The sequence below is a fragment of the Diorhabda sublineata genome, chromosome 6 (assembly GCF_026230105.1).
Source record: "Diorhabda sublineata isolate icDioSubl1.1 chromosome 6, icDioSubl1.1, whole genome shotgun sequence".
Lineage (NCBI taxonomy): Eukaryota > Metazoa > Arthropoda > Insecta > Coleoptera > Chrysomelidae > Diorhabda > Diorhabda sublineata.
The window spans coordinates 15,936,608-15,958,854 of NC_079479.1; the positions used below are offsets into that span (position 1 = coordinate 15,936,608).

The window sequence follows — 22,247 nt, forward strand, 5'->3', positions numbered from 1 at the left end:
AAGCAAAATGAACTAATATCGTAATAATAATGCGTGATAGACCGGGAATAGATTATGCGCGATGGACAAATACTATATAGAAAAACCCAATTGGAAGCGTTTAAAAGCTGAATTCGTGAAACCTGCGCCAATTGAAGGTCAGAGTGTACATAAAATAATAAAATAACACGTGTAAGAAAAATTAGGGAACAATATAAAAAATTTGGAATATATGCAGAGCGGCAGAGTTTTCTGCATTAATACTGGGAACTCAAAGTTGAGTATATAAAATTCAAAAAACAAAATAAAAAGCTGGGAGAAATTTGTTGAGAAACACCTGCAAATAGACGTGTGGGGAATACCATATAAAATAGTAACAAATAAAATCAACTGCCCTACAATGCTGCATACACTCAAACTCCCTAATGGAAAATATACCAAAGACTGGGAGGAGTCTACGGAATATTTGCTCAAAGTACTTCTACCTCAGAATAACTTGGGCACAGAAACTGGAAACCAAAAACTGCTAAGGCGGAGAATGGTTAAAAGTTATGAGCCCTTGGAGTCCAATTCGAGGAGATTTACGGAAGATGAAGTAACCATATGTATGCAGCAAAGTAAAAGAAAGAAGACCCCGGAGCCAGTCAACATTCAAATCGAGGAACTTCAAGCATTAGATCACGAAGTCACAGGAATACTATGTGCTATCTACAATCTACATCTACAATGAATGTATACAACAAGGAAAGTTTCCCAACATTTACAAAGACGCAAACATTGTAATAATAAACAAAATCGTAGACAAAGATCAATCACTGCCAAAAACCTAGAGACTAATCTGCTTGCTCAATACTATGGGAAAAATCCTTGAGAAACTACTATGCGATAGATTGCAAGAAATAAGGGAAATTACAGGATTAAACCCTAATCAGTATGGGTATCTGAAAGGCAAATCAACAGAAGATACTATAGAGTAATGCAGACAATTCATGATACTCGTTATACTTTAATACCATATTTATCGATATTTCTGGTGCATTTGATAATTTATGGTGGCCAGTATTGTTCGATAGATTGAGACAAACACAATATCCGAGAGAGCTATATAACACCTTTAAAAGCAACTGTCAAGATAAATATGCAACGCTGCACTGTCCAAATAGAGAAAAAACGAGGCAGCTAACAAAAGGATGCCGGCGAGGGTCAATATCTGGTCTCATTTTTGGGATCTCATAATGGAAGAACTACTAACTATCTTCGAAACATTTTAATATAGATTCTCATTCTATTTTTTTATTTTTATTTTATTAATATTATCACTAGAATAAGAGAATTAAAATGTTACAATGTTACAAATAACAATTACTTTTGCATGAAAAATGAATTAATTGCATGTTAACTAAATCAGAAATTACCAAAAAAAAAAATTGCATGGTAATTAATACTAATAGCATGACAATTGTAAGAAGAATGTAGATATAGGAGTAGATTAGATATTAAAAATTAATATTTTGCATGAAACTAATCGCGTATTATAAATAGGCCAAAAAATGCTAAATACCGCTCTTGCCAATAATACTGGTAGTATACGGATTGAAGAGGTTCATAATATTCATATTTAGAAAAATTAAAACTTGAGAGAATTTTACTATTTCAGTGAGACAATAACAGGATGCCTCCTATAAATATATTATATCCCTGTATATTTAAGGAGGTATATTATTTTATTGGAATTTAGGATAGTCTTGTAAGCATTCATTGTTTGATGAGCTAGCGATTTCTTTTGACTTGCTAGTTTTAATGATTCTTTTAGCGGATGTTGTGTTTTTTTTTGTTTAAGCAAATCATAACATTAGAGGTAATAATAACAGAGTATTTCATAATAATATAGAAAACCCTAATACGACTATAAATTGTGAAATTTCAGAATATCCTAAACTTGCTGAACTATTTTGACCAATCAATCCAAAAACCACCAATTTAATGTAACCTAACAATATTTTTACTCTAAATGGATTGAATTTTGTTGAAGGAATTAAATTGACATTCTCATTAAGAGCGGTCCTCACTAGGCGATTTTTATCGGTCAACTAAAAAACGCTTCCGAATAGAACAATATTCGCTTCATGAGAACACTGTTTCAATAAAAGTTGATCAACTTTTGTTGACCGATAAAAAGTTGCCCGGCTGTCAACTTTTGTTTTCAAGTCGGCTTAATTTTTGAGCGAGTTGAATCTTGTTGAACTTGAGAACGAGCCAGCTCGACTCGAAAGCGATTAATCTTTGTTTATATTTTTTTGTGTGTGATAGGTACCTAGTGCATGAGCAAAATTGCTTCGTCTAAAAAGGAGTTTAAATGGAATGATACTTTAACCTTCAAGTTTCTAGATCTTTATCAGCAGCACGAATGCCTTTGGAATCAAACCCTTGTTATTTACAAGAACAAAGATGTCAGAGATACTGCGAATCAAGCAATAATTGTCGATATGGAGTGCGAACGCTTAAGTATTGACGATATAAAAAACAAAATAAAACTCAACTTGGTTTTAAAGTCTATGAAAAGCGGGGCTGGAAGTCCTGACATAAGCCCAGGCTAGTCTGGTTCGAAAAAGCAGATAGTTTTCTAAGAAACATATCAAGCACCCGAGACAGCAGCTCTAATTTGGTAAGTGTACGTTTTTTTCTTCTTTGACAAACTAAAAATCAAATAAATTATCATAATGAGCCCTTATCAAAAGTTTTCTAAATTAAAAAGTAGGATAGGCAAGGAAATTAAACAAGCATAAGTTAGGTCAGAAAAGTTATTTTCTACTTTATATTAAATGACGTTTTATTAAAAGCGTAATCAATGAATCATTTTGTTTTGCCAAGGCACAGACTCACCAGCACTAAAGTAATCAGCATAACTTTCTCGCAATGAAGCAGCATTTCTTGAATAATTATTACTACCGAGTTGTCCTACGTTTTGTAGCGCTTGATTTGTTTGGCAACGAGATTGCCACGCGCCAGTGGGTGTGTAACTGTGACATGAACGTGTTCGTAACCAATTATGCAATGCACAACAAGCTTTGATAACCTCAATGACCTTATCAATATTTAGCGCTATAGGCTTATCAAATACTCTAAATCGAGACACCAAAATTCCAAATGTATTTTTCACAATTCGGCGCGCTCTGGATAACCTATAATTAAAAATTTTCTCAGTGGTGCATTTCTTGAAAATGGTTTTAAATTTTTTGTTGTTAAAGGCATCATCCGCTATAAACATGCCATTTTGTGGAAACTAAAATGTTTTCTTGTAACGCATCATTCAATGATGACTTGGCAAAAACAGCTGCGTCATTAGCTCGCCCATTAGTCCCAACATCAACATAACGGAAACAATAATTTGCATCAACAATATCTCACTAAATGTCCCTTTATAATTATAAAATTCGGACCCTGAATTTGGCACTTTTTTAATAACGACGTGCTTCCCATCAATTGCACCGCAGCAGTGGGAAAAATTCCAACGCCAATAAAATTCATCTTGTATTTCCTTCCATTCTTCCTGTGTTTGTGGTACCTGTAATGAAATTTTATATTTCAGGATATAGCAACAACCAACATATGGATGATAACAGTGACGAATCGAGGTGGGGCGTATCTCAGGAACATAGCAGTTGTGAAGGGACTACAGCTACATCAGCTTTACCGAGTACATGAAGAAATATCCAGTTTTTTGTTCCGAAACCGATTCGCGCACCTAATGCTATCCAAAAACAATCTTCGCAAGTTTCCCGTAAGCGCAGACTAGCAGATATTAACGAGACCATAGACAAGCTACATGTAATACAACCGAATGATAAGGAAGACGAATTTGATTGCTTTGAGAAATTAATTGCTTCCCAGTTAAGAAAAATGCAAGAACTAGAGGCGTTTTTGTGCATGGAAAGAGTAGAAATTGATATTAGAAAGCAACGACTAAAAATTTTGAATAAGGCTTCGTCCACGTCATCATCTCCTGGATATTCATGGACAATTCTCGAAATGTCTACTCCAATAATACGTTTCAGGCACTGAACCAAGATGACAACATTGATTCTGAGGATATAATTCAAAGGGCATTTTTCAATACTTGAATAGAATACGTTTACAAATGTATAATATGTATTACTATTATGTTAAAAGGAAATTGGCTGTTTTGTTAGGCTTACCTTAATAAATTCTTGCAAGGCACTGTATATTTCTTCTTAAACGTTTTTCATAGAGCTGGAAATTATATTTTTTGGATCTCGGTATAGGTATGCAAGGCTGGAATATGAGTCCCCCGTTGCTAAATATCTTAGAGTGATTTGTAATTTTATTTTTACAGGAATAGCTTCTCGCATGTTAGTATCCTGTTTGAAAATTTTTGGCCGGACTTGGAAAGAAGTTCATTGAACATAGTCTCGTTCATACGCAGAAAGTTCTTGTATCCAGCTTTATTTTCAATCGCTAGCTCTTTTAAAAGCATCTGTGAGGCTCCTAGTCGGTCGCTCCTAGATATCCAACTCCTCACCCAACATTTTCTTTTTTCTCTAAATATCTCTATTCTCAATATTATTTTTATTCCCCTCAAATAAAATATTTTTAATTTCTCGTACACACCTCTGCACTACTTTATTTGGAGCCATTTTGACGGTCCGATCGATATTTCAACCGTGTGAACGCAAATCGCTTGCGATTTTTGTCGGCAAACAAAAATCGTTCAATTAAATCGCCTCGTGAGAGCCTCGCGTTCGATACAAGTGCTAGTAATTTTTGAAAATAAACTATTTAATAACTAATCGGTCGATTCTTCAAAGAGAATGTACATTAACGGCTTATGTATCAGCTGGCATAATACATATACCATTACAAATAAATAAAATTATACTTTGTCAGGAATTCCAACTTCTAGACGGCCTTGCAAATAACATTCAGATGCATGGTATTTTGGGATAAAATTTCTTTTGAGTTAGAAGCAACAATAAATTATGGGAAATATTTATTTTCTTTTGTTTTTCATAATAAACTTGTAATTAGGATGTATTTGATCTTGAGAACGATCTGAACGATATTTTTAAAGAAAATAATAGAATAAAAGAAAACGCAAAACTAGTTTTTATTAAGCCTTATCGATTGTCACATGCTCAAAAAACACAATTTCTTCGTGAAATAGATAAAATGTTACGAGATGGGGTTATGAAGAATGTAGGTCCGACTTTCAATCACTCTTCTTTATCATGCATAAGAAAGGATAGGATGAAAATGATATTAAAAGGGCTAGAATTATAATAAACTATGAGCAGCTGAATCAGCAAGTACAGGATGACAAATTTCCGCTGGCCTGTACGTCAGAAATACTAGACTCTTTATCGGGGGCGATATATTTTTCTCATTTGATTGATTTGTCTCAAGGTTGTTATAAGATGGAACTAGATAAATCAAGGAAAGAGTACGCAGCTTTTGTAACAGATAGATGTCAATACCAAATGACACACCTACCGATGGAATTAAAAATAATTCCCAGTGCATTTTCTCTGCAATGTCAGGATTAAACAACGAATTATAATAAAAGTTTTTATTAAAGTTTTTTTAAAGATAAAACTGGTAAATTTAGAGCTAAACCCGTGCGAATTTTTGAAAAAAGAAATTCTTTACTTACGTCATCAAATATCTGCAGGTGATTCACCTGATTTTTCTAAAGGCTACTTATTAAAAATTTTCCGGTTCCAAAAGCCTCACAATAAGTTAAAGAATTAGTTGCTTTTGCTGACTAGATAGATAAACTATTTTTACTTTTAAATTATCTTACCAGAAAAAAAGTTCAATTTATTTGCAATAACGAGTGTGAAATTAAAAAAAAGCATTACCTAAGCCACCAGCTCTTCAGTATCCAAATTTTTCACCGTAGAATGAAAAATAGAATGAATTTATAATAAAAAAAGCACCAAAATCTGCATTACGAGCCGTATTATTAAATTTAGATGATAGACCTATTGTATTTGCTATTCGATCACTTAATAAAGCTGAGAAAAAGAGCTTTTAGCAATAGTTTTTGCAGTAAAAAAAGAGCTTTTAGCAATAGCTTTTGCAGTACACTTTAGGCCCTATTTATTTGATGTAGAAAATATCATAGATCGTGAAACCAGACAAATTATTTAAATTGTACTTCCATATTTTTCCTACAGGAGGACACACTGGGGTAAATAGAATGTACGATAATTTTAAAAAATGTAGTTTTGGCCAAGTTTAAGTAAAAATTTAGTTTTGTTTAAAGATTGCCGATTGTCAACGTTATCCCATCCCAAGAAAAGTAGTATATAACTACAACCGCGCTGTCAGGATTCCAAAAAGTTTTCATAGATTTAGTGGTTCACTTAGAGAGGATGTTAAAAATAAAAAATACTCTTAACTATACAGTGCGAATTGACTACATTTGTAGAGGGTTATCCGCTGAAACGTAAAGAACGGTTACACTATACCAGATACTGAATTTTAAGCAGGCATTTTTAAAGAGATTTCGAAATTTTTACATATCAATGAACTAAACAGCGTATCGATTTGACGATTATCCTCATACAAATTGCATGTAATGATGCAAAAAATATAATGATACAGATGCTGGATTGTCAATTTTCAAACTATAAACGTGAGAAGTTTGTAGAAATAGATCTCCCGAAAATGTAATCATTCAGGGTATAACAAAACAAAAAATTAGAGTTAACGAATCAACACTTATTCCATTTAAACCTAATGATCCGCACAGGGTGTATATTTGTAATTAAGATATTGAAATCAGAGGCGTATCCAGGGGGGCAGCTGCCACCCCTTTCTAACAACGGTTTTTCAACTAACAGCCTATAATAAAATATAAATGAAATTAATATTTTTTTTCTTAATTTAAACTGATTGCAATAGGATGCCTGTCATGTACAAACACCCTACTATACCATATAAACAGACGGAGCGTTTTGTGCCGACTCGGCGGCTCCGTTACGACACTTCTGTTACATAATACAGACGGTGCATCGTCGACACGGCGACCACCGGGCGTACCCTTTCGAGTACCATGCGACGAAAGCGTTTTTACGACTCTAGTCGGCACATCAGTACGTATTCGCGTATGTGGTGAAACAGACGACGAGCGTTTTTGTTGCGTTTTTCAATTTTTGAGAGTCTCAGTGCCAAATTACAAAAACAATGGAAAATTTGGACATTGACCGATTTATTAATGAGGTTCATATAAGACCTGCGATTTGGGATATGCGTTCAGATGAGTATTCCAACAAAATAATAAAAAAAGGTTGTTGGGAGGAGGTAACGGAAACTTTTGTTGGCGAGAATGCTACCCAGGAGGTAAAAAGAAATATAGGTAATTATGTGAATTCAAATTTTATTTATTAATATAAAAAAAATCAGAAACAATCAGCATTTGATTATTTTTATTTATTATAAATTGTTGTGAACGCACCTCGTATATATGTATATTTCTTTCGTGTTATTAATCTGTTCGCCGCATATACTGAATTTTGTTACCGTGGCAACAAGCTGTATTGTGGTTTTTATTTTTAGACCTTTTTTTTGCTTGTTTAGTCGGCTAACGCTGGGCCGAAAGATAAATAGAAAAAGAAATGTAACACTTGCTTTTTGGCCTTGGTAGTGTGCGTGTGATTATTATTGCGCTACTATCTTATAATATATTTATATATTATGTATTTTGGTTTATGCCATTTAGCAAGAGTAGATAAATGTTTTAGTTTCAAAGTACAATTTAGTTAAATAGTAAATACAGTCCACTACTTATTGGTTTATAGTTTAATGATGTAGTAAAGGTGAATAAGAAGAAAGTTTAGTGTTTTATTTGCCATTACAAATGAACTAAAAAATAACGTAATCAGGAAACTCCTGTACATAAAAATGGTCCTTCGAGCCGGATATTGAAGAATCCAGTGTGTAATCTTCGTGGCTATTAACTATTGGATATTGGTTTTGGTTGCGTTTCGTGCAAACACACATTGCTCGCGTAGTTATTGGGACTATTGCAGCAAGCTATTGGTTTTGGTTCACAAGAATGGTGTTATTGGAGCACTAGTGATAAGAACAATTTGGTTTTGGATGCTAAAAATTCCTGGGATTGCTGTGCTGCTTAGATATTGGATTTGAGCGGACCGGTAAGTACAAAAACACAAAGAAAAAGTTCTTGTAGATTGTGAGTATTTCCTTTCAATATTTTTCCCTTTAACCTCAACTTTTTTCTCTGCTAACGTAAGCAAAATGGGTGAAGAGTTCAAATCTTTGGTAAAAAAGCGTAGTAGTTTAAAGTCTTAGTTAACAATGTTTAAAACTTATTTTGTCAAGTTGAATGCTTCCTTGGAAACGTTAACGGATGGTGTTGATAGGCCTTTTTTGTGGAATTAGATATGCGCTTAGAAAAAATGGGCGAATTGTTACCGGCATTTGATGCGATTCAGAATGAGATAGAATTTTTGGCGGATGCGGCTGAGTTGGAAAATCAGTTTACAGAACGTCAGAATTTCGAGGATAATTTTTATAGGTTTTCAATGTTAGCGCGTAATTTACTGACAAAACATAATTTCTATGAGCTAGATAATGAAAAAGAATCTGTAAGATCGACTGCTTCAGGTTCAAGTTCCCATCGTAGTAAAAATGAACACGTGGCTCTAAAAGCATTGCCAAAATTTCCACCAATTCCAATTCCTACCTTTTCTGGAAAATCTGAAAATTGGCTGGAGTTCAGGGATACCTTTTCTTCTTTGGTTCACAAAAATGAAAGATTGGATAATATAGAAAAATTTCATTTTCTTAGGGGCGCATTGGACGGAGACGTAAAACAGTTTATTGGCACACTCGAATTTTCTGATAGTGGGTATGATGTTGTTTGGAACCTACTATTAGAAAGGTTTAACAATACTTTTTTGTTGGTTAATAATAACTTAAAATGTTTGGTTAATTTGCCAGAAATACAAAAGGAAAATGCTGTTGATCTTCGGAAAATGTTGGATATTTTAGTTAAAAATCTTAGATCGCTTAACTCATTGGAGGTGAATACAGAACACTGGGATATATTGGTTATATTTTTAGCATGTTCAAAACTTGATTCGCATACAAAAAGAGAGTGGGAGGAAGGAAAATTTTGAAGGTTTCCTAAAAGGTAAAGCCGATTTATTGGAATGCTTGGGGATGAATAACTCTGTAAGTATCATTAAAGAATGAGGGTTATATAGGGCAAAGCAAAAATCCTATGTTTCTGTTAATCAAAAATGCTTCTTTTGTAATGCTGATCTTTTTATTCAAAATTGTGAATCATTTTTCGAATTAAACACTTATGCTAGGTTTCAAAATGCCTTACACCTTAAGGTTTGTTTAAATTGTCTAAGACCTGGGCATATGAGTAAAGATTGTGTCCAGAGAGGGTGTAGAAAATGTGGGTCCAAACATAATGTTCTTTTACACTATGATAAAAATAAAAATAATAGCATCCTCTCGGGCAGCTCAAACGGCAGTGTTGGCTCTGCAATAAGTGAGTCTGGTTTGGTGAAGTCAAAGGAGGAACCTTCATTAGATGAACCGAAGGATTCTGTGCCACAATTTCTAATATTTGGTCTTCTTATTGTAACTCAAATAATATAACAGATGTTTTATTGTCAACAGCTTTAGTGCAAGCAATGGACATTAATGGTAAATATCAAACATGTAGGGTTCTCTTGTATAGTGGGTCCCAGTCCAATTTAATCTCGGAAAAAACGTTTAAGAACTTGGGTTTAGAATCTATTGATGTAAATATATCTATGGCAGGAGTTAATCAGTTGGTTTCAAATATTAAGTCCAATTGCAATGTGAAAATTGTTTCTTTTCATAATAATTTTGAGGCAAGCATATCATGCTTAGTGGTTTAAAAAATTGGTGATAATGTTCCTAGTCGACCTTTAGATAGATCGCATTTAAAAATACCAAACAATCTAAAATGGGCTGACCCATCTTTGGCTGAGCCAGGAGACATTGACATCTTATTATGCTGAAATCTTTTATAGTCTTCTTTGTATTAGGCACATAAGTCTTGGTGAAAACCAACCAGTCATGCAAAAAACTAAGCTTGGATGGGTGTTGTCTGGCAGCATTGTGGTTCCGGAAGCTACAATTAGATTATGCAACTTTGTCAAAACAACACCATGTATTGAGGACCAGTTAGAGAAATTCTGGCAGGTTGAGGAGCCTCCATCAATTGAAACCTCAACAATGTCAAAAGAAAGTCTTTTTTGTGAAAATATGTTTCATAAAACCACATATAGATGTACTGATGACGGGAAGTTTGTTGTGCAGCTTCCACTTTGTGATTCTATAGACAAGCTGGGTGACTCCAGAAGTCATGCTTTGGGTAGTTTTACTCATTGGAAAGGAGGTTAAATAAAAACCCCATTTTAACGGAAATGTACTTCTCGTTTATGAATGAATATGAGCAAATGGGTCATATGACACTTTGTGATGAGAATTCGATTGGTGGCATATCATATTTTCTTCCACACCATGGTGTATTAAACGAGCAAAGCCAAACAACTAAACTTAGAGTTGTCTTTAATGGGTCTGCTTCTACTGATACTGGTGTGTCACTGAATGATATCCAACATACTGGGCCGGTCATTCAGGATGACTTATTGGATATTCTGCTTAGGTTTAGGCAGTTTAACGTGGTTGTTTGTGCGGACATTGAAAAAATGTATCGTATGGTCTGGGTGGTTTCAGAACAGAGATGTCTTCAAAAAATCTTATGGAGAAGAAAACCTGATGAAGATGTTCAGGAGTATACTTTAAATACTATTACCTATGGTACCAGGTCAGCAGCTTACTTGACCATACGCTGTTTGAAGCAGTTAGGATTGGACAATCTTGAAGCACGTCCAGAGGCTTCTAATGTTATATTGCATGAATTTTACGTGGATGATATGCTCTATGGAGAGTCTTCTGTTACTGAAATGATTGATGTGTGTAAACAAGTTAAAGAAATTCTTGGAGGTGCTGGATTTAATTTAAGGAAGTGGATATCAAATCGGCCTGAGGTCATTGCTGGTATTCAAGGATCGTCTAGTCCAGAGGAAAATGTAATTTTTGGAGAAAAGGATTCCAATAAGACATTGGGTTTGTATTGGTCTTTTAAAAAGGATGTGTTAATATATTATATAAATTTTCCTACCAATGTTTCTAAAGTAAACAAACGTAGCATCCTCTCAGATATTTCAAAAATCTTTGATCCTCTTGGGTTATTAAGCCCTAGCATAGTTTTGGTAAAAATTTTGTTGCAAAAACTATGTGCAGTTAAAAAAAAGGACGAATCTTTGCCTTCAAACTTAGATTTTTATTGGAGAAAGTTAAGAAAAAAATTCTTTGTTTTAAATGAATGCGAGATTGAACGACAAGTTATATGTTTGGATCCAGTGGAGATCCAAATACACGGATTTTGTGACGCCAGTATGGAAGCCTATGGTGCTTGCGTGTATATAAGGAGTGTCGATAAAAATGGTTGTGTCAAGATTTCATTAAATTCTGGGAAATCAAAAGTGGCACTACTTAAATCATTGACCATTCCTCGACTAAAGCTAAGCGGAGCTTTAGTGTTGGTACACCTTGTTGAAAGAATTAAAACTTGTATGTCTGTTAAGTTTGATGCTATTTTTCTATGGTGTGACTCGACAGTGGTTCTAAATTGGATTTCGACATCTCCGCATCTGTTGCAAACCTTTGTTTCTAATCGGGTTGCCCAGATCCAAGAAAAAACAGATGTAAGTGACTGGTGACGGATTATCAAGATGTTAAAGAAAACAGACTGGATAAATGGCAGCAGATTCAAAAGATGTACCAACATTTCTGGCAGCGGTGGTCCAAGGAGTACTTGTCTGAACTCCAAACCAAATCTAAATGGAAATTGTTGCAACCAGGTTTGAAAGAAAATCAAATGGTGGTTATTAAAGATGACCATCTGGCCCCAACACTATGGAAGCTTGGACGTATTGTGAAGCTAATTCCTGGCCCTGATAATGACTTGTGATTTTGATTAGACTTTTGGTTTATTTTGGAAGATATTCTTCCAAGGTGGGGGGTATGTTGTGAACGCACCTCGTATATATGTATATTTCTTTCCTGTTATTAATCTGTTCGACGCATATACTGAATTTTGTTACCGTGGCAACAAGCTGTATTGTGGTTTCTATTTTCAGACCTTTTTATGCTTGTCTAGTCGGCTAACGCTAGGCCGTAAGATAAATAGAAAAAGAAATGTATTTTGGTTTAAGTCAGTTTTAAGTCAATTAGCAAGAGTGGATAAAAGTTTTAGTTTCAAAGTACAATTTACAAATCTCCTGTACATAAATGTTATATTTGTGAGTTTTGCCACTCTAGAGGATTAATATTTACAAAATAGTTGGTAAATTTTTCTTTACTGTTAAGAGCTCTTGAATTTCTCCTGCTTAACGAATCAGCTTCTAAATTTTTAAAGCATTTGCCGATGTATTGTTTTCATCGTGATGTCCATCTCTTAATTTGACCAAGTTATGGAGCACGCAGCAAGCTTTTATTATATCTTGGGCGAAATCAACATTTACATTAAGCGGTCTGTGAAAAATTCTCCATTTATTAGCTATTAAACCAAATGTGCATTCAACAAATTTTCGGGCCCTAGAAAATCTATAGTTAAAAATTCTTTTTTCAAAAGATAAATTTGATTCACCGTAGGGTCTAAGCAAATTTTAGATTGAGGAAAGGCTTATTCGCCTACGATTACAAATGGATATTCTATCAAATCTCCTTCGATGGGCGTTGCTGCGATGGGCTTTTATTATATAGCAAACCAGCGGTTGCGAGAAAAAACAAATCATCAGCACTATCATCAGAAGAAGAAGTCATATTGACACTATATGGGCACAACTAGACAACAGCACACGACTGTGATTTTTTAACTTTGTCAATCGGCAATTGCAGATGAACCATGCGTAAAATTAGCTAGACTAGAATATATGTGTCAAGAGATGAACCTACATCAAGTTGACTCCAACAGTCCATACGAAGTTCAACTTCTAAATCTGAAGACCTCTTCCACCTGCCGTCAGAAGCTCTTAAGTAACTCTCAAATATTATCGAAAAGACTCGAAGAATCAAACCAGTGGATCGTCGTCCTTCCCAAGAACACAAACATCAGATTAAGCTGTCATCCACAAGAAGAAATCCTCAACTCATTGGCAACTACCTAACCACTATCCCGGAGTCCTGTCAAATTATTACGGATTCCGAAGCTATAATAAATAATGGCCTCATAGAAGCTGAAATCCAACCCATTTTTATCCCGAGATTGTACATACCCAATCAAGAACATGTCATTAACAAGATTCCTAATTTTTACCTTCCAAAAATAGACCTAGATGACCTCAACACCCTCCGAGAAATAATTTTCAGAAGTACTCCAATTTTTGTGAATTATACACCTCCCTATATTCCAAGCACTTGGACGATAATAATTTACTGACTCCTAATCCTTCTATGTTTATACTGGACCCTTAAAATAATTCGATACAAGAAACCAATCCAAGAAAATCAATCCGAAGATGTTCACCTTCCTTAGCTGCACCCCACAGAAGTTGAAACTTCAGGAGTGAGGAATTATGGCACTCATTTTCAAGACCCCCATATAGAAGAAGCTGACGACACTATAAAATTTCGCTTATTCACATTATGTATAAATAAAAGGGACATCTTAGTTAGTAAGTCAGTTAGTTGTCATATAATTAAACCGTAAATTTTATTGTCGGGAATTTTCTAAGTGTAAAGTAGTAAATAAAGTTTTTTAAAAAGTGTTTTTCCACCTTCGGTGATTTATTTAGTACAATAATTTCGCAAAAATAAATAAGCGATCCTTTTTAGCATTGAATTTTTTTTATCTGGGCTATATCGACCATTTAAAAATTGCCTAATATATTTTCCTTAAAAAAATGATGTTTTCTTACTGTAGAAACGATCGGCACCGGTGAAAATAAAATTTTTTTCTTGCGTCATGGTCACCTGATGGCTAAGTACTGTTAACCAAAATTTTACAAAATTTGTATCTTTGATAACGGAGTTATGATATGGGAGTCATGAAAAGTGAGACACACTGTATATTTATGGGAAGGGTATATAAAGACTAAAGACAGTTTTTACGTGAATATTTTTGAAATTTTTGACCTTGAACATATATTTTCATATTTTCGAGTTCATTTCAAAATATTTAATTTATTATTAGTCCATTGAAATGTTACATTTTTTAGGCATTACCTTGCGTTTTTTAGAGGACGCAATTTTATTTTTTGATGAGAAGGGGGGCAGTGTAGAGCTAAAAACAAGTTTGTGATGTCGAAACCCTTGTCCCACGGCCGCCATCTTGAAAACGTTTTTACGATATATCTCTTAAACTATTCATTTTATAAAAAAAAATTTCTAACATTTTTTGTTTCTCTATAACTTTTATCCAGTAACTTTTTGTCGTAGAACTATAAATAAAAAAGTTATAAGCGAAAATCTTCAGAAATTCCAGAAAAAAATTTATATTTTTCGATGTAACTTTTTCTTATCATTTACGAAAAAATGATATCTGACCATTTTTGTAGATCGTTTTTTGAGGAACAGCTTTTATTCGCAACATTTTTTCATTAAGTGAATAGCTAAGATTTTACAGCGCTCTGAAGTGAGTACTATTTTTCAGTACTCTTAACTATACCTATATTATACGTGTGTACTAATAAGTCATCAGTTATTGTTTTTTTTTATTTTTCTTATTATAACTTATTTAATTACAAATTTTGCAATATTAATAAAAATTAATTATTGACTCTTTTTCACTCCATAACAGGATTTAACAATTATTGAATTTTAATATAAATTTAAATCTGATGGCCGTTACCGAGAATACTGTTCATGTAGAAAATAACCAAGTGACCATGAGGGACTAGAAGAACAGCTGCCTGCTATTGTTATTATTATTCCTAACCTTTCTTATTGTGAGAATAGCTAATAATATTGGCGGATGTAATTTGGGCGCTAAAGGATTAATGTACTTTTTACAACATGTAAACTAGGCGACCGAAGGGTCATATTAATCCTATGTATATTTTGGGCGCTAACCGACTGAAGTACATGATTTATGAAATACAGTTATTTATTAAATCACTGACATTTATAATAAGATATATTTTTGTATTTTTAGATTTTCCTATAATAGAAATGACCTATTATCACTTAAGGTCTGAAAAAATTTACCGTTAGAGGGGGCTACTTTGCACTTTTTTTAAATGAAAAATCTGCCCTTAATAAAGTTTCCTCACAACATTTTTGTAACATTTTACAGAATAAAGTAAATTTTATATTTCTTTACATTTTTATTTAGTACTTAAGTACATATTACATATAAAATAAGAGATTTACATACACACTACTCTTCTAAATATTTACATACACACTACTCTTCTAACATAAACAATTATTTATTTTAATTTTATTTTATGAGTAATAAGAAACACATTTAACAAAATCTAATCTTGTAATTTGATTTGATCGAAATCTATGAACAAAATCTACTAAAAAATTTAATTTATTTTTAACTTTTGCATCTTTAATTCTTAATGGAACATGTAAGCTCTGTATTTTGATATAAGTATCAATCTGAAATTCATCAATTTTTCTATAAAAACGTATATAGCAGGGTGCAACGAATAAAGTGAAGAATTAAATCTAGAGTGAAATGACTCACATGCATTAGTTGTGTGAAATATTGATGGACTTCCGTCTGACCACATAGTAGGAGGGAATTGTGAATCTTTATCTATATAAACATCTAATAAGTAATCGGCGTATTTGTCCAAAGTTGCATTTACTGGTTTATAACACATTAAGTCAAACACAAAACAATCTTCCACTTCATCGGGATTTAGATTTGTTAATCCAAATGTATGCTTTACCCACCTTCCAATTTCCGAATCTCTATTATTGAATTCCGAAGTCAAACCGAGAGCTTGTATTTTTCTAAACCAAGCTTGGTGTAAATGAAATCTACAACTATTTATTTTTATATTTGGCCATGTAACATATAGAGCGTTATGTATGGCTTTTTCGAAATCCACATACACCTCGCTTGATTTGAAATCACATTAAATTGATTAAACATCTTAGATCTTAATAAAAAAAATAAATTGATATATGTATCAGTAGATTTCGAAGGTAGTAAACAATACGCAAGTGGAACATAATGACTGTTTTTAAACCCGCGTATGGTAGACATTTGTAAAAAATATTTTACAGAATAAGAAAATGTACCGTCCATGTAAAAAATGTTCATATCACACATTACACGAATGTTACTGTCACAAGAAAATGCAATAATATTATGTTCAGGACTGTTAATGTACAAAAAGCATTCACCTTTTCCTGTTTTAGGATTTAATTTTTCCACTGCACTATGCACTTCCGTTATATTTTTAGGTAGTGATCCTGGTAACAACTTGCGCCTATAATTATAAATATTTCTTCGTACATATTCTACATCGATCGTTGTCATGGTCTGTGGCAAATTGGAACTCAATTCCCTGCGAATAATCTTCGATGGTTTTTCGGATATATCATCCTCTGCCTTGCGATTACAAGAATTTGAAAGTATTGTCCTATGTAATTTCTTCTCGTCTACTGCATGGTTGTGATTTAAATTTTTTCTCGAAATTGTAAATTCAGGACCAACAGTAAATACGTTGGCAGAACATTTTACATTCTTTTTCACGCACCTCCAATACAATTCTCCACTTTTCAAAACTTTATCGTTAAAAAACGCAAAATTTTCTAAGATTAGAAGAGTTTTTTACCACGCGAACTTTTCACTATTTGAGCCATTTCAATAATGTAAAGTACCTATACGACACAACAACTGAATCTGATCTTAGGTAAGAAAACTAGTCAACCCTCTATCTACTGGGTATTTCCAAAATATGTTAAGTACCTACTTAAAAATCTATCAACTTTCCCTCTATTGGGTTATTTTATGACTCGACCTACCTGCACTTCTTAGCGCCGAAAATACATGTCGGATTATCTACCCTTCTTGGTCAGACAGGCAAGGAAGGATGGTTAGCGCCCAAATTACACCCGCCGAATAATATTGTGTTGAAGTTGGGCGTTTTCACATTCGACGACACGACAACGAGAGCGATGTCGGTGGACGCTTTATTTGATGTAATTGAATAGGAATGCTTTCACACTCGCCGATATGTCGGAATCGTGTCGTGCAGGCAACGACATGTCGGCGGGGAGCAAGCAGTCCTGTCGTGTCGTGGCGATATTCCTCCCAGTTCCACGCGAGTGATGTCAAAATACTGATGTTATTTGTGAAGTTATTCCTGAGTGAAAGTAATAAAAATGACCAGTTTTAAGTATGATATAGTTACATTGATTGAACTAGTGAAGTCAAAGCCCTGTATTTGGGATAAAAACCATGAACATAATAAAAACAAAATACTCTGTGACAAAAGTTGGTAGGAAATATTTCAGTATTTGGAGGATGGATTTGAGGAATTATCCCAAGCGGAAAAAAAAGACGGGTAAGTACTATCTACTATCTTTTATTTGATAAAATTTAAATTTTTGACAACTGCTAGGGTAATTGTTCAGCTTCACTAACAAAATAATTTGGAAATTAAGTGCGCACCCCTTGTGCTGTTTTATAAGTTGTTTGTGTAGGCGGTAGGTTCTGTAATTTAGAACCAGAAAGAAATAATCAAATCTTCGGTGCGATATTCGTCTCTTTTGCGTATTACAACAGTACAACACAAGCTTTAATAATGTTTTTTGAAGAGATTTTGGAAACATTAATTGATCTGTGGAATATTCGCCATTTGTTGCTTAAAATTCCGAATGTGCTTTCTACATATCTGCGAGCTCTGTGTAGTCTGTAGTTAAACACTCATTGTCTGATACTCAAACTATGATTTGATAAATCTTTTAGAATATGCTCATTCATTGGAAACGCATTATCGGCAACAAAAACATACGGAACTTTTTGGTTTATTTCTGGTGTTAAAGGTCTTACTTCTGGTAGGTATGTTTAATTCACCGCTCGTTAGTCTTCTCCAAAACTCAGTACTTTGAAGAATAGAAGAATTGCAATCTTTCCCATATGCTCCAATATCCACGAATAAAAAGCAGTAATCTGCATTGGCGATTGCCAAAAGAACTACAGAGTAATATTTTTTGTAATTAAAATTCATCGATCCTGCATGTGGAAAGTTTTCGATCCGAATATGTTTCCCATCTATAGCACTAAGGCACTGAGGAAAATTGGTTTTTTTCTGGAATTCAGTGGCTACTTCTCCAGTCTTTCTGTTCCATCTCTTTGAGGTAAAGGGGTCGGAATGTATTCCATATTTGACTACACACAAAGTTTATATTTTTGCTTAATGTAGAAATCCCAATTCTATAAGTATAATGAAGCTCTGTCAGCGTGCTAGCTAAGTATCATTTAGTTGCTTTTTTGCAGGGGAGATGATTATGGCTAAATGGACAAATATAAGAGACTTATTTTTAAGATCTCTAAGAACAAAAATTTCGCAAACACAGCCTACTCCATTAACCTCTCGATCAACTTCAGGTGAACATCGGACAAGATCAAAAAGGCAAGTGGATGAAAAAAAACGTGAAATTTTATAAGAATTAAAAAAAGGAAAACAGGCAGTAGAACTATGGCCAGGAAAAGCTTCACATTTACAAGATTCTCGGTCCGATCAAGAAATATTACTCATGTCCTTTATTCCATATATTCGAGATATGACTTAAACAGAATTAATGGATTTTCAAGTGGACGTTTTAACGACAATAAAAAATATTCAACGACGACGTATTCAAAATCAAAGGCTTTCCTAACAGCAACCTGTTAATCCGGCACAACAATTGTGTAATCTTCCATAGACTTCGCCTGCGATGAGCCACTTAGACTCCTACTAAAGTTCGCTCCAAGGTTTTGATTATCAATCGCCTTCTCCTTCGAATCACATGGAACAGCAACAAGAAGATTCTCAAAGATTTTTGACAAACTATAAAGAGACAAACAAGTATCAGCTACTATTTAATGAAACTGCTTCATTTGACACTGCGGAATAGTTTTTCTTTTCGGTTTATAAGTTTCTTTATTTCTTATCAGAACGAATTCTTAAGTTTTCTTTTATATAAAACACTGAGCTATAAATAAAACTTAAATCAAAATAATATGTCTTACCTTATTGTCACTGACAACATTTCTTCGGGTGGTATGCTCAATCTAAACTCAGTATCTTGCTTTTTGATCAACTTCCTTATTTTCTCTAATATGTAGTCAAAAGTATTTTTGCTCATACGAAAATAATTAAAAAACTTTAATACACTTTAATAATTGGATGTACCCATAAATTCCTTTGCTTGCATCGTTTTTTGCGCCTCAAATTTAATAAATATAGTAAATACAATTTGTTGAGTCCTGTCATTATGAACGACACACAACTGCATGTACCGTGTCGTTGAATGTGTAAATCAACTGTCGGTGTCGTGTCGGTATTGTTGTCGTGTCGTTATCCTGTCGTTGCCGTTTCGCCTAATGTGGAAGCGCTCGTTGTCGTTCAACCTTATTAGTTGTGTTACATATTTTTCTACATGCGGATGTATTTTATTCTGTTTTTAATTGGGAAGACGATTTCGAATGATTTTAGACACAATTTAAACTTCAGTGATAACTATATTTTTTTTAGCATTTAGACTTTTTAAGCGTGCTTTTTCTATTATTCCATCATGAGTGATTGTTTTATTTGTAAAAAACCTTTAGGTGAAAATAAAATAAGAACTGTGAAGGCAAAAGTTGTAAAAACTTTACTAGATCGAGCTGTAGCAAAAAATGATGAGGTTAATGAAAAATTATTACGGAATGTTTTGGAAGTTACTGTACATGTTACGTGTTATTGTTATTACGTGGATAATCGAACTGATAATGTTGTGCGTCGTCGCAGCAGCAGCTCCAGTAGTTTATCTTCAGTTTCAGAAACTCCAGAGCCAGACTTTGATTTTGCGGACAATTGTTCCATTTGTGCCAAACCGGTACAGGATCCAAGTGTTTCGCGTACAAGCCGAAAACCGAGAGTACAAAAACAATTATTATGGACCTTATAAACAGACGTTCCGATGACGTTGCAATGGACATTGCTAATCGCATAGCTAATATTCCCAGCTTAGTGGAAGTTGGAGCAAAGTATTATAACAACGGCAGTAAGCAATTGTAACTAACCTAACCAAAAAATGGTCGGTCGCTAATAAAAAGGATGAACGCAAAAATAATATTGACGCAGCAATGGCGGATATTTTTCCTTACTTGCATGAAAATAGTGAAGAGTGTCAATTCTTCATGACTGATTTAATGAAATCGATTACAGGAGAGTACATTCCCCAGAAGCGTACAATCATTGAACGATTGAAAGCAAAGTACAAGGATGAAATTGTATTTTTTAACGAATCCGGTCATGATTTGTATAGTCTGTTTTAAAGGGTTCATTTATAAAATTATATCAAACAAACAAAAATTAAATATTCCAACATGACTTCATCAATGTCTTCAGGAGCAGGTGGCAAATCTTCACCCATTCTTCTACATATGTTGTGCAGCACTGCTGTTGCTACTATAATGGCCATTACATTGTCAGTGTGGCATCTCATACCATATGCAAGAACTGGAAAGCGTCTTTTCCAGCAACCAAAAAGTCGTTCAATGCAGTTCCTGGTAGGTATAAGAGATTCATTATACCTTTGCTCTGCTTGGTTTACAGGATTTAGTAAGGGTGTTAATAAAAAGGGCCTTAGAGCATAGCCACTATCTCCTGAAAATAAAATTAAGTAAGTATTTATATTTAAAAGCATGTGGAGATAAACTTGGAGAGGATGCTTAGTAGGTTTGAAAAATGTTTTCAAGTAGTATCGGTATTATTTATTATGTGAAATGAATCTAGTGAATCTCTGTTAAGTTTGGTAAAGGTATTCCAAAGCAGCACTAAATGTACCTACCCAAAATAATGCCATCCCCAAATTCCTGGTTTTCTAGTCGGGCAAGTATTGATGAATTATTAAATACTGTAGCATCATGAACAGAACCTGGCCACCTAGCAACAATATCCGTTATTTCCAAATTTGCATTTCCCACAACTTGCGTATTTATAGAAAATATCCCTTTTCTGTTACGAAAAATTTCAGGATCTTCACCACCTGGAAAATATAAAAATTTTTATTCCTAGGATCAGGAGATAGAATATAATAGTGTCTTGGAAAGCGATGAGGTAGGTTAGTTTAGGTTTAGATACATTTAAAAAAAGCTACTTCTAAGATGAGGTCAACTTGAAAGTGTGTAAGGCATGTAAACTAAGTCAATTTAATTATCAGCTGTAACACCTACCTGGTGAATTTATTTTAATGTGTGTGCAATCAATGCACCCCACCACCCGGGGGAATCTTGCCCTGTGATAAAACTCTTGTTGAGTATGCAGAAGCTGAGCATGGTTTTCTGGCATTTGAATATAGTTGGGCCTCAACATAGCAATGGTTCTACTGACCCTTGATATGATTCTGCATGCTGTGGTTTGGTGGATCCCCATAAGATCTCCAATACCAATTTGATGCCCATTTGAGGCGTAAAACCTTAAAGTAGTTAGTAGTTGGTTCATAGGGGATACTTGATTATTTCTAAAAGAAAGACATATTAAGAAATAAAATGAGGCTAATATAGTATGTAGGTACATGGTACTTACAAGTTATTATCAAATTCCATTGTGTGTTGTATTTCTCCCAATAGTGCTTCCGCAGTGGGTTTGGTAAGACGGAATCTAATCTTCTAAAGAAACCCAAATCATCTATTGAATCAAAATAATTAGGTCTCTGAGGTCTGGCTCTCGGAAAGCCATCATTAATAATATCCATTACATCATAATCATCATCAAGTATAATTTGGTCTTCAATTTTCATTTTAATAAAAATTCCAAAACAAAATACAAACATAACCTTCTTGATCATGATTAAATATTTAACCCACCACAATTGGCCGGTTAACTTTAATTGTGATCAAGTTCCTGAACAGTGCTGGCGCATTGCAAATTATCTTAATCGAGATATTTTAATCATGATTACAAGCTAATCGTGATTAACTGGACTTGGTGCATACATACATAAGAATGTTAATA

At 33.9% G+C, this 22,247-nt stretch overlaps 3 protein-coding genes across 3 annotated transcripts; 2 read left to right on the forward strand and 1 right to left on the reverse strand.

The window, feature by feature from the left end:
* Positions 1-8,405: 8,405 nt before the first annotated feature.
* Positions 8,406-9,143, forward strand: LOC130445806 (uncharacterized). The gene has a single exon (XM_056781691.1). It carries the CDS (start codon positions 8,406-8,408, stop codon positions 9,141-9,143), a length of 738 nt encoding a protein of 245 aa, XP_056637669.1.
* A 1,323-nt stretch (positions 9,144-10,466) lies between these two features.
* Positions 10,467-11,795, forward strand: LOC130445807 (uncharacterized). Its single transcript, XM_056781692.1, has one exon. It carries the CDS (start codon positions 10,467-10,469, stop codon positions 11,793-11,795), a length of 1,329 nt encoding a protein of 442 aa, XP_056637670.1.
* Positions 11,796-20,583: 8,788 nt separating this feature from the next.
* On the reverse strand, positions 20,584-22,032 carry LOC130445808 (putative nuclease HARBI1). Its single transcript, XM_056781693.1, is given in 5 exon segments — positions 20,584-20,897; positions 21,082-21,279; positions 21,467-21,753; positions 21,819-21,895; positions 21,898-22,032. Coding segments are annotated over 5 exon segments (1,011 nt in total).
* Between the last annotated feature and the right edge of the window lie 215 nt (positions 22,033-22,247).

What these genes read in the sequence shown, in the direction of transcription:
- LOC130445806 (XM_056781691.1), top strand. Translation starts at nt 8,406, where the DNA reads ATGCGCTTAGAAAAAATGGGCGAATTGTTACCGGCATTTGATGCGATT.
- LOC130445807 (XM_056781692.1), top strand. Translation starts at nt 10,467, where the DNA reads ATGGGTCATATGACACTTTGTGATGAGAATTCGATTGGTGGCATATCA.